General features: G+C 46.6%; 1 protein-coding gene across 1 annotated transcript in view; it reads left to right on the top strand.

Annotated features, from left to right (window-relative positions):
• Positions 1-13247, top strand: part of LOC147024656 (palmitoleoyl-protein carboxylesterase NOTUM-like) — a 107481-nt gene that overhangs the window by 20885 nt on the left and 73349 nt on the right. The window contains exons 4-6 of the mRNA XM_085884778.1: positions 1854-1949; positions 2082-2142; positions 9801-9859. Coding sequence (XP_085740904.1) covers positions 1854-1949; positions 2082-2142; positions 9801-9859 — 216 coding nt within the window. The remainder of the gene's footprint in view (positions 1-1853; positions 1950-2081; positions 2143-9800; positions 9860-13247) is intronic.

Here is a 13247-nt window from a genome sequence, read left to right on the forward strand (position 1 = left end):
TCAGTGGTCCACTTCGAGGCATACCCTTCTGAGCGTTATCTTCGATCCTTGTGAGCCATTATTGAAGAATGAATGGAGTGAGAAGCAATACACCGGTCAGAGAAACGAGATGAGAATGATGGCAATCCAGGACGTAGTGAGTAGTCTGCGCATTGTTTGTGGGGGATTTTTATGGGTGATGCTGTATTCAGCAGCTGATAATAGATGTGATGAGCATTGTCATTGTATAATTGATCCGTATGGAGCTTGCTACTAATTACACTAATAGATATGCTGAAGGTTTCCATTGCGTAATGTCCGTACGTGGCGACCTAGTAATGACTGGATACATCAAAAGATGCTGTTAGTGTTTTCATTCTGTAACTCACTGGGGATGGCATCGTGGGGGATGATGGGTTGCGCTGGTGAGACATCCCGCGAAACTATGTTTATCCCACAATCCTACAATACACGTACAGGAAGAAGGTCAGGTTCACAGCTCGTGGAAGATATGTTTTTTGTGTACATACAATATTGTACTGTTCATACATCCAGCTGCTTTGTGCATGGCTCGTGGAAGATATGTTTTAGAACTGTGTTATGCTCGCGGCTCGTGAAAAAAAAAATTCACGCGAATAAGCATTTTTCTTATTCGCAGTTTTCGCGATTTCTCGCGAATGTAGGCGCATTTTCGCAAATTATCAACCGCGAATTAGTAGAACCCACGAATGTTGGAACCGTGAATGCATATTAAATAAGGCATTTCTCTGTATGTATGTATGTATATCTAAAAATAATCGAAAACTTGACATAATTCGACGTCACAAAATCGACCGATATTCCTCCGCCCACATTAAGTGTTTGCTTCCTCTAACTTTGACCTCAAACCTCAAACCTCAAGACCATTTGACCTCAATATCTAATCTATACACACATATATATATATATATATATATATATATATATATATATAAATATATATATATATATATATATATATATATATAAATATATATATACATTATGTATCCTGGTACATGTACTCAGTTTAGTTCAAAATCCTGTCCTCAACACCAACATTTTTACCTGACATGAACTCTGATGTTTGACCTCTCAATACTGAAATCAAATGAGTTAATATTTGCATCATAGTATATACTCAAACCATGTTTGGTCAAAATTCCATTTCTGGCTTACATGTTAGCGTGGTAACAGAATTTTTACCATCCGGGATCTCTGACCTTTCACCTTTGAGTCCATAATCTAATCAGTTTATCTCTACATCAATATACATACTTACACCAAGTTTGACTTTGATCCCTTCAGTCATTCTTAAGTTATCATGGGAACGAAAACCTCCAACCCGAACCGAAATATGTAATGCCCCTTCTTCAGTGGAGGTCCATAAAAGGGTCCATAAACTTCATCTGACAAGGTCCATCAAAACAGGGCTCGCCCTATCTCCATCAAAGTTTGCATTCGTGTTCATGGTAGTGCCCAGGCTCATGTCATAGGAGCAAGGAATATATATATATATATATATATATATATATATATATATATATATATATATATATATATATATATATATATATATACACACATAATCGCCCCCTGTGAAGGGGCGGGGGTGAGAGACGACTTGTCAATGCTCCAGAAGGTAGGGGTGTTTCTCGTACAATTTAAATGTGCTGTGGTTCAACAGAGGTTTCCTTTGTGCTGTCCAGTCAGAGTTTGCTTTCTTGATCTGTACTGACTACAAACTGCTGGAGTGGTGTTTCCCATGCAGGGTGAGGCATGTTTTCTCATGCTCCCCAGAACCTTATCTCCAACCTCATCCCCTCATTCCTCCTACCTTCTTTCCATAACTCCAGGTGGATGGTTTTGCCACAGCAGAGAAAGCTGCGAAATACGCAGAGCTAGACAGCCACATCTGACAGGGTCCACGACCTGGAGATGGAAGCGCCCAGGTGAGTGACCTTACCAGTTCTTCAATAATAAATCTGAGCACCTGCACAGCATTTATTCATTTTTATTTGTATTGTGCAAAGTATTGTGCAAAGACTGTCCATATTCATACTGTGCATTGTATTCACTCCCAGGACGTGGGATTCTGTCGTCACGACCAGAAGAAAATCCTCACTGGTGGAACGCAAACACCGTGTGTGTAACATGCCTGATGCGAACACATACAACACACGTAGTGCAGCGGTTAACCTACCAAGTTTACCTTAATTGTTCAAATCATGATAGAAGCATGAAATGTTGTGGAAATGTATTTTATTATACATGGAATTAGAAATGATTAGTACCCAGCATACCAACCAATGACAATTCAATGAAAATAGCCACCATTTCCAAAATGGCCACCAAATGTATTGTTGCGAATTCGCGCCCGCCGTCGTGCGAGCGGCCACGTAACTCGAATCGCGGCACCTCGCCCGCCGGCGTGCGAGCGGCCACGTAACTCGAATCGCGGCACCTCGCCCACCGGACGGACAATTCTGTCGTGACCCTCTCGGACTAACGCCAGGAGCTAGTCACGGGTGGGCCTTTCGGCCTCACCATGATCGTGCCAATCGGCCCCCCGCGTGGGATAGGGTTGTGCGCCAAATTCGACCTACCTAAGTACCCACGCTGAGGGTAGACCGGGCGATCGCACCTCGCCGCAGGTCGACTCCGGACACAGGCCACTTAAGCGACCCGTTCTGTACTAGCGGGATAACTGAGCGGTGTTATCGTCGGCCTCAACGGTTCCGATTAATTATCGGGCATATTAAGCCCACTACCAACCTTTTACGTGAAGCAAGATGGAGATTCAATTAAAGAAAAGACGAAGCGAAACGGGAAAAACAGTTCAACATAATGCACATTTATTCCGCAGCACACGGAGAGCACACATATACAATTACAACAATTATGCACCAAAAGCAGATGTAACAAAAGAAACACAACAATGTAGATCTACTACCGACTATGCGAGCATACGGCAACACTTACACAGTTTCACTTTACAGACGGCGCCGCCAACACATTTACTCAAAAGCAAAAGAAAAGGGCCACCCTCAAAGACAAGGGGGCAGACGGGGCCTGTGGGCTGCGAGACCGGGTGGATCCTACCCGTGTCTTTATGATGAGCCGCAAATGTGGCGGCGCCCCGACTCCGCGCTCCTTCGCGGGTTTCGTTGGCACTGCTTGGAGTGGGGTGGGAACGGGGCCCCCTTTCCGCACTATCTCAGCACGGGGGGGGGGGCGGGGGAAGGAGGGAATTGTTGATGCTCTGGGGAAAGAGGATAGCTGGCTTGCTTGGGTCCCACGACGAGCGACTCCACTGCGAGCTCGTCGCCGACCGCCGTCTTCCCTGCCTCAGACCCGAGCCACTCGGTCACGTCCGCAATTCTCCTCAGCCGACTGCAGCAAATCACCTCGACCGCGCTCCAGGCTCCAGGCTTCCTCTCTCTGCAGCTCCACGACAGACTCCGAACCCCGACAGACTCCGACCTCCAACCGACTTCTCCTCTCCAGACCCGACTTGACTCTTCTCAAACTCGCCTTGACTGAGCCCGACTCGACCCTGCGCTCGGCACTTTATAGGCCAGCAGGAGAACACATATGCTAATTTCTGGATCAGAACGAGCTCGGGGGTGTAGCCACGCTCGCCCATTGGACGTAGAAAAAGGGGCGTGAATCTCCCCTGATCCTCGAATTTGCATATATCGATTCTACTCCGACGCGCCTGGAGGCTGGGCCAAACCGCCCCGCGCTTGCTGATTGGACGGATCAGAAGTGGGCGTGTATCATTCCTGATCCGAATTCTCCTCGGAAAGGCCGCACTTTGCACCCGCGGCTCGGCGCGCATCCCGTACGAGGCCAGGACAGCCTGACGCTCAGCGTTCACAAGTGGTGCGGGAATGGCTGCAGAAGGAGAGGTGAAGGTGGTGGAGGGTTTATTGTGGTAGTTTATGGCCATGGCGCCGTTTGGAATGGCGGTGATGCAATGTTTGCGGGAGTGAGTTGTGAAGGTAAAGGTCGTGGCTGTTGGCGTTGTTGTTGTGAAGCGGCGTTGCGGTTGGTGGTTGTTGTGTGATGGCGGTTGAGACGTGGTTGGTTCAAAATAAAGATAGAACAGAAAAACGGCTATCTCACAGGGTCGCAGCCCGAATGAATCACATTTATTCCCCCTAAACAACGGGTTTGGGGCTAACTACACATGTACTTACAGAGATATCTCACCTACGGGACCTGAATGGTGGTTTGCAAATTTCCTCAACCGCAACAGTATAATAACTCGGTAATATACAATCTTTATGGAGTCATGTTCTCATGATGAAAGAAACATGTAACTTATTACATGTGAAATAGAAATGATTGGTAACCAATGGGAAAACCATCAATGGTTACCATTTCCAATAAGATAATAAACATATCTTTCGCATATAATTATCAAATGCAATTCAGAACTGAACAGACATTATGATGCAATCCATAAGAATAGCAGTAGCACAGGGAGGTGTATGGCAGCCTGGCCTTGAAACACTTGCAAAGGCCACGGAAAGCCATTTTGCAGCCATAATGAAGGAGTTCCTGACACACCTTTGATGCTTCAGGCAAGGTTGTACATTTGGGAATCCACCCACTCTCACAAGGCTTCCAGCCCCAAAGTTCTGGACATGGAAGGTCAGGTTGGTGATGGTTGCCTGAGCCTAGATGTATCCAGGTTGAAGGACAGCTCGCTTTATGTGCTCTTGGAAGGGCACAGTTTGAGTATGTGGGATGTTCTTCAATGAACACGTGTTCTGTGAGAACAGCACCTGTCATGCTTGATTCACTTCACTATAAGAACATGTATGATCTTAGAAGAGAACAACAAACCGCTCATGCTCTCAGAAGTTTTCATCTGTGATCTCTGCTGGCATTGGTGATTGGCGTTGGAATACCGGTGTTCTTACTGGGTACGCCCGCCAGATTTAGTTTGCAGTCTTCTTGCCCCGTCCACAAAATGAAGAAGCAGTATCGCATCCCATCACTCCATGGGAAAACAGCACTGCATCACACCTGTCTTGTCCAAGGAAGTCTGAAATTCCATGTATTTGAATGTACCGCAAATGCTTCCCCGTGCCAAATGCACCCAAAGTTCATCAACTTGAAAGCTATACATTCACTACGAGAAGGACCACAACATCCATGTCAACCATTCATACCATTACATGAGACAGCCTACTGTTGACAGCATCAGAAACATGGAGCAGTATCCTGGTATCTGCTTCCACATGGCTGTAATATGTGATACTAGGCTTGTCAATGGGCACAGACAACACATCATCATCATTTACTGCGTTGATCAGTACTTTGTCTTCCACTTCACATATTTTGACAAGAATAGGAATGGCTCTGCCTTGATTTCTTCTGAGCTTAAGATACTTTGCCAGTTTCCTGCAAATGTGGCATCAGTCACCACATCAAATGCTACAGCATCAACATATGGTGTACTCGGTATAACTGCAGTTTCATTTTTGAGACACTGAAGTAGATCAGACTTCTTCCCAATTTGCAATTTTCCTCTGACGGAGAGTTCTGGGGGGAATTCCTGGCTTTCATGCCTTAAGAATTCCTCCAAATTTTCATCGCTTGACTGGCATGCAATGTAAGTCAGCAAAGAGGGATAAATCATTCTTCTGTGAGGACATTTTGTTGTTGTTCATATGCTCGGTTCTTGTCCGTTGATGTGCCAACCAAGATGAGCTTGTTTTTTGCATATCATCTGCTTTCCATGATCCTTTGCTATGGATTTCTGTCATACATTGGAGTATGTGTGTACACAGCACCATATATAAATGGACTTCTAAGTGGTAGTGTTGTGGGGCCGGGCGGCGGCTGCGAGCACGACCGATAGATGGAGCTGAAGAGTCGGCTCGACCGATCACCCGGAATTCAGATCGTACCTTTTTGGAAAACTCCGGAAAAGTATGGGACCCTTATTGGACCGAAGTTCGCCAAAAGACAGACCACGTGGGGTAGGGTCGACTGCCAATTTCAATTTACCGAAATATCCACGTGGTCCAAACTACCGGGGAAATTCACCCTTGATGATGCTCTCGTACGGAACGAGCCGCTTAGCATACTGAACCGTGTGCGCTCCAAGCGGTTTGATTGCCGAGATCCGTCGGTCCCAAATATCCCGTTACAACGGCAACGGCCTGGCTAATTTCCCAACATGCAGCACGCTAAGTCAATGAAGGAAAAGACACGAACAAGCTGAAACATTTAACAAATGGGAATGTTTATTTACAATGGGGGAATGAGGGGAGCACATAAGGGCAGAGTTAAACTGAATATTGTTGCGAATTCGCGCCCGCCGGCGTGCGAGCGGCCACGTAACTCGAATCGCGGCACGTCGCCCACGTGATGGACAATTCTGTCGTGACCCTCTCGGACTAACGCCGGGAACTAGTCACGGGTGGGCCTTTCGGCCTCACCACGATCGTGCCAATCGGCCCCCCGCGTGGGATAGGGTTGTTCGCCAAATTTGACCTACCTAAGTACCCACACGGAGGGTAGACCGGGCGATCGCACCTCGCCGCAGGTCGACTCCGGACACGGGCCACTTTAAGCGACCCATTCCGTACTATCGGGATAACTGAGCGGTGTTATCGTCAACCTTGACGGTTCCGATTAATTATCGGGCGTATTTAGCCCACTACCAACCCTTTACGTGAAGTAAGATGGAGATTCAATTAAAGAAAAGACGAAGCGAAACGGGAAAACAGTTCAACATGAGGCACATTTATTCCGCGGCACATGGAAAGCACACATATACAATTACAACAATTATGCACCAAAAGTAATTGCAACAAAAGAAACACAACAATGCAGATCTACTACCGACTACGCGAGCACACGGCAACACTTACACAGTTTTACTTTACAGACGGCGCCGACAACACATATACTCAAAAGCAAAAGAAAAGGGCCACCCTCAACGACAAGGGGACAGACGGGGCCTGTGGGCGCGAGACCGGGTGGAGCCTACCCGTCTTGTGATGAGCCGCAAATGTCGTGGCGGTGCCCCGACTCCGCGCTCCTCCGCGGGTTTCGTTGGCACTGCTTGGAATGGGGTGGGAACGGGGCCCCCTTTCCGCACTATCTCAGCGCGGGGGGGGGGGGAAGGGGGAATTGTTGATGCTCTGGGGAAAGAGGATAGCTGGCTTGCTTGGGTCCCACGACGAGCGACTCCACTGCGACCTCGACCGCGCTCCCGGCTTCCCCTCTCTGCAGCTCCCCGACAGACTCCGAACCCCGACAGACTGACTCTCCTCCAGACCCGTCTTGACTGCTGCTGCCACACTCTGCCGCTGCCACACTTCTCCAACTCGCCTTGACTCTTCTCCAACTCCCTTGACCGAAAAACTCTCTGCCGCTGCCACACTTCTCCAACTCGCCCGAGCCCAAAAACTGACTAAATTCGCCCCGCGCTCGGCGCTTTATAGTACGGCAGGAGAACCCATATGCAAATTTCTGGATCAGAACGAGCTCGGGGGTGGAGCCACGCTCGCCCATTGGACGGAGAAAAAGGGGCGTGAATCTCCCCTGATCCTCGAATTTGCATATATCGATTCTACTCCGACACGCCTGCAGGCGGGGCCAAATCGCCCCGTGCTTGCTGATTGGACGGATCAGAAGTGGGCGTGTATCATTCTTGATCCGACTTTTCCTCGGAAAGGCCGCACTTTGTACCCGCAGCTCGGCACGCACCCTGTACGAGTCCAGGACAGCCTGACGCTCGGTGCCCACAAGCGGTGCGGGAATGGCCGCAGAAGGAGAGGCGAAGGTGGTGGAGGGTTTAAAGTGCTGGTCCCTGGCCATGGTGACGCTTGAAATGGCAGTGATGCGATGGTTGCGGGATGGTGTGCTGTGAAGGTAAAGGTCGTGGCTGTTGGCGTTGTTGTTGTTGTGAAGCGGCGTTGCGGTTGGTGGTTGTTGTGTGATGGCGGTTGAGACATGGTTGGTTCAAAATAAAGACACAACAGAAAAACGGCTATCTTAAAGGGTCGCAGCCCGAATGAATCACATTTATTCCCTCTAAACAACGGGTTTGGGGCTAACTACACATGTACTTACAGAGATATCTCACCTACGGGACCTGAATGGTGGTTTGCGAATTTCCTCAAACACAACAATATTAATAAATGCACGTACAGTATATACAAGCAAAAAGCACTTATACCATTCACTACTTATCTGATTGGCGCCACGAACACACACTCGCACACACCCAAAGTGATCAGACCAAATGGTCTTTATTGAGGCCTATCTCGGATCTGTCTGCCTCGTGCGGTCTTCAAGGACCAGGTCCTCGGGGCAGAACTGGACTCCCAGCACGATCCGGACGATCATGGTGAACGAAGTCGGCAGGGCGAAGGCTGGCGGGAGAAGACCCTCTGTGGCACCGACCACTCCGTGCGCAGACACCCTCGCACTCAATCGCCCTGCGCGCAGATGTTCACTCCTTGGCAGAACTCTCAGAACCCGTGCGCGCACTTCTTGCCAGGACCAGAACAACGACGAACGCGTAGACCGCGCCAGACCCAGAACAACCGAATGTGCAGACCGCGTCTATAATTATACCCCCCTCCTCTTCAGAGGGTGGAAGAGGAGCTCCTCGCGACCCTCCCTCTCTCACTGGCTGGTTTTGGTGAAAAATCGCTCTTCCTCTCTCTCACTGGCCAAAACTGGCAGAAAACTCCTTGATTGGCCCGGGTCATGGTGACGTCACCTGGAGCCCTTTCCTCCTGTCGCGGGATCTGGTTGGCCGGGCGATGGTCACCCCATTCGTTGCATGCTGATTGGGCGAGGGCCGCCGCGCTGCTCACCCTGAACTACGCACACCATGACGTCGGCCAGATCGAGGCGAAGGAAGCGAAGTGAAGGTGAGGGTGATGCGGTGTCATCGGCGTTGATGTTGGGGGTTTAGAAATAAAAGAAAAACCCTAACTATCAAAATAGCTGCACAGCGCATGAACATTTAATTACCCATTAGACCAGGGATGCGACCCTAACTGGCAACACGTACTTACCGATATAACTCATCTATAGGACCTGTATGTTGTGTGCTCATGGCTTCCAAATTTGCAACAGTAGTATGGTGGTTGTCAGTCTTTAACCAGTGTTGGAGTTTCAAAAGATTAGTTGCTGGGCAAAGTTACTTCTCCATTCTCCATTGCTAGGAAACATCAGTGTTGTCACGAGATACCACAACCATGACATTTTTAAGTCCTCAAAGTTGGTTTAATCTGCATATGTACTCCTTGCTTCTTCTAATTGGATTAAATGGTGGTTACTATGAAAAGTATGATGGCTAGGCAATATATGGCTGGTTACTAATGAAGATGACATTTTATGCAATGGGTCCAAATGTCAAACATTTCAGCATTTTTTTCAGTATATACCATAAGTTTCATGCTTCTGTCAAAAAGTAAACAATTTTTCCCTTGACCGCTGCACTATAGTAAAAATATAAACATTGTTAATACACATCACACCAACCTTTAGCTTCAGTGATCCTTCACTTGCCAAATTATGTGAACTAGTGTTTATAAGCAAGAATCTTGATAATCATTGCAAACCTTTCTGAATGTGATATAACTATGTGAGCTGAGGTTCAAGATGTTGCTTTTATGGAAATGCTTGCTTTGCAATCGATTGGTATTTCATTCAATGAATTGATAATACATAATTCTTGAAATACGAATATTAAATTTTATCTAATGAAGTGTTGCCACATAAGAGCAATCTGATTGATGTCTCCACACATCCTCCTGCAGGATCATACCATATTGCTCTAGTGATGTATGGAGTGGAAATGCAGCCAGACACGACAAGGGTGTGTCTATCGGGGTGCATGAGACCTTCTGTTCACCTTTTCACTTGCACCTTCATTGCAACCCTTTTTCTTAAATATTTCTTGCATCTGCACTTGCTTTGCTAAATTGCTACAGCACTCTTTCGAAGAGTGACCTTTAAATGACTGTTGAAAAAAAAAACTTGAGGACTTCATAAAAGAATAGTCTTAAACAGGGGTGTGTTCCATTAGAAAGTTGCATGCTTGATTTAAAGCACTGAAGCAAGCACTCCAGTAATGGCACGGAGTGCTCGGCCCTGCTTTACAAGATGGCGGTCTCCATGTGAACAATGCTATCATGGTACTTGAGCGAATGATGTCTGAGCCAAAGTTTTCAGTGTTATTAGATCCTCTTGTGACAACTTCCCTGAACTAATTTATTGTGTCAGCAGTGGCTACAGAGTATGAGGAAGAGGGAAAGAAAGATAAAGAAATAGGAAGTCAGAAGGAGGTGGTTCTACTACCAGAAGCAGTGGTAGATCAAACCCTGCAAAGCTTGGGTTGGACCTACCACTGCATTTTGGGGAGGGGATGGGGAAGTGGATTTGCATGTTTGTAGATCTTGAAGAATTAGGATGAAAAGTAGAGTAACAATAAGAGTATGAAATATACATTTCAATGCTATTGTAAGTCTACATAGCAGGGGTATGGCTCTGAACATTTCATTGGTTGTAGTATCATTTTAAAGCCGACTATGGCAGCCATTTTTTCTAACATAATGAAGCATCTCTTTTATTAACTTCCTCTGCTTGCTGAGTGGTTAGGCGAGTGGCTTGCGAAGCAGTTAATATGGAACTGCTGGCCTGGCAGGCTGCTTGGTAATGGAACACAACTCCAGGAATTACTGTAAAACTAATCAGGTCATGTGAAATGTGACCAAGTTATTCGTTCCAAACATCACTTGCCTACACTGAATTGGCAGCTTTTTGTTAAAGTGATCTACCTTACCTGTAAAATACAACTCAAAATATTTTAAGGGTTATTTCAGGTGCATCATTTACTGTCTTTTGTGCATTCTGGCTGGCTGCACAATTTTTCATAAGTGCGCACCATATCGGAGCTGCATCAAGGTTGAAAGGGCAAAATGGCAAAGATGGTAGCGAAGGTTTCTGGTGACTGATAACCTGTTCAGCAAGATATACCTCTTGCTGCTTATGCAAGCATATATGTGTGTGAAAATATATATATATATATATATATATATATATATATATATATATATATATATATATATATATATATATATATATATATATATATATATATATATATATATACTCATCCCCTGATTTATGGAATATATTCGTTCTTGGAAAGTTGTACATAAAGTGAAATTCCGTATATCGAAACTTATTAGCCAATTGACTTCCATTATGTAATTGGAGATGCATTATGACAGAAAAGAAAATTCAGCCTCAAGGTACAATAAAAACACATTTAAAAATGCAGTAAACATTTTTTAAGCACATGTTGAACAGAAATTCGATAATGTTATGATAGAATATTAATAATAATGCTCAAATAATAATATGCTGAAAATAAGTCAAATAAATAAAAATACCAACCAGAAACTGCACCGATCGTGGCATGATTATTATCATGTAATTTTTTTTGGGGGCGTGGGGGGATGTTACTGGCAGTATTTGCATTCCGGCCACCGTAAAACCTTTCACTCTGCAAAACACAAGAAAAACGCAAAGAAAATTGAAAACCCACTCCGTGCGAGTACCTCCTGTGCAGCTGCCTATCGCAGGGCAGCTCGCCGGATGATGGGATTTGGGCAAAGCCTTTGGGACCCCCACTCTTTGATGAGAGGAAGAAAACCACAGAGTAACCTTCCCGGGTCAGATTGTGGTCGTGTGTGTCGGGGTGGTGCTGAGGTGTTGTCCATCAGACGGCGGTCTCCTTTGGTTAACCTGAGGCGGACCCTTCGGGTAGGTGCCTGGAATGTCCTATCCCGAAGAGAGGATGATCACCTGTCTCTGTTATCTGACCTCAAGTGTTTGGACATCGGTATTGCAGCACTCTCTGAGGTTCTGAGATCGGATGACTGCGAGATAATGGTGGGTGGTTACACCTACTATTGGTCTGGTTGCTCTGATGGTTACCATGCCCAAGGTGTTGCTGTAGCTGTGTCCAATAAGCTGACTCCAATGATAATTGAGGTAATACCGGTCAATGAGCGTATTATGAGATGAAGGTATGATGAGACAAAGGATTGGTCACTCCTGGGTGTCGTTTCCCGAGTCTCTGTATATGCTCCGACTGAGGTGACAGATCTCACCGTGAAGGACGCATTCTATGCCACGCTCGAGTCTGTGGTTGATCAATGCCCCAGGCGAGATACTCTTCCAATCTTGGGGATTTCAATGCATCGACTGGAACTGATAGGGATGTTATGAGACATGTGTTGGTCCCCATGGGTCTGGAACTGTGACCCAGAATAGCACTAACTTACTTGACTTTGCAAGAAGTCATGGAATTAAGGTGGCTGGTTCATGGTTTCAGCACCCACGGGCTCATCGCTAGATTTGGTTTTCCAACGCTGGTGGTGTGGCAAAGGAGATTGACCATGTGCTCGTTTATGGTCGCTGGAGGATGTTTCAGAACTGCAGGGTCTTCCAGAGTGCTCAGTTCCTCAAAACCAACCACAGGCTTGTGGTAACAACTCTGAAGTTGCAGGTTATATCCAGGAGAATGGTACCATCCCAGCCTGGGCTTGCTGTTGGCAAGCTCAAGGATGAGAGGGTAGCTGAGGAGTTTGTGAACAGGCTGAGTGGGGATTTGGGGGTTCTGTGTTCTTTGGGGAATCCTGAAGAGTTGTGGAGTGACTTCAAGACCACCGTCCTTAATATTGCTTGTGGATGTCTTGGAACTCACCGTTGGGTGAAGAAGAATTTTGTCTCTCAAAGGGACACTGGATACCATTGACCAGAGTCACAGGGCCAGGTTGAGTGGCAGAGCTGAGCTGTTCAGAGAGCAGAGGTATAAAACTGTACGCAAGCTACGGCTGGACAAGGAGGCCTATGTGTGAGGAATCTGTGAGAGGGTAGAGCATCACCTGTGGTCAAGTGATTCTTGTCCTTCTTACAGGGGAATTTGTGCATTGCCCTCCTCTAAGCCCGTCCCTCGGTGAACAATAGTTCTAGCAGATGGTGGTGGGCTCTTGACAGAGGAGTCTGAAGTGAAGGCCCGCTAGGCTGGTTAGTTTGAGTGACTTTACAAGGCTGATCCACCTGCTGTCAAGTTGGATGTCTGAGGTGTTACCATACCGATTGCTGACCATGCAATCAACTGTGATCCACTTTCATTTGTGGAAACGCAGGCTGCGGCGAACCGGATGAAATGGAGTAAAGCTCCTGGGATCTGT

This window comes from Eptatretus burgeri, chromosome 6 (assembly GCF_056783735.1).
Source record: "Eptatretus burgeri isolate ZD-2024b chromosome 6, Ebu_testis_v1, whole genome shotgun sequence".
Lineage (NCBI taxonomy): Eukaryota > Metazoa > Chordata > Myxini > Myxiniformes > Myxinidae > Eptatretus > Eptatretus burgeri.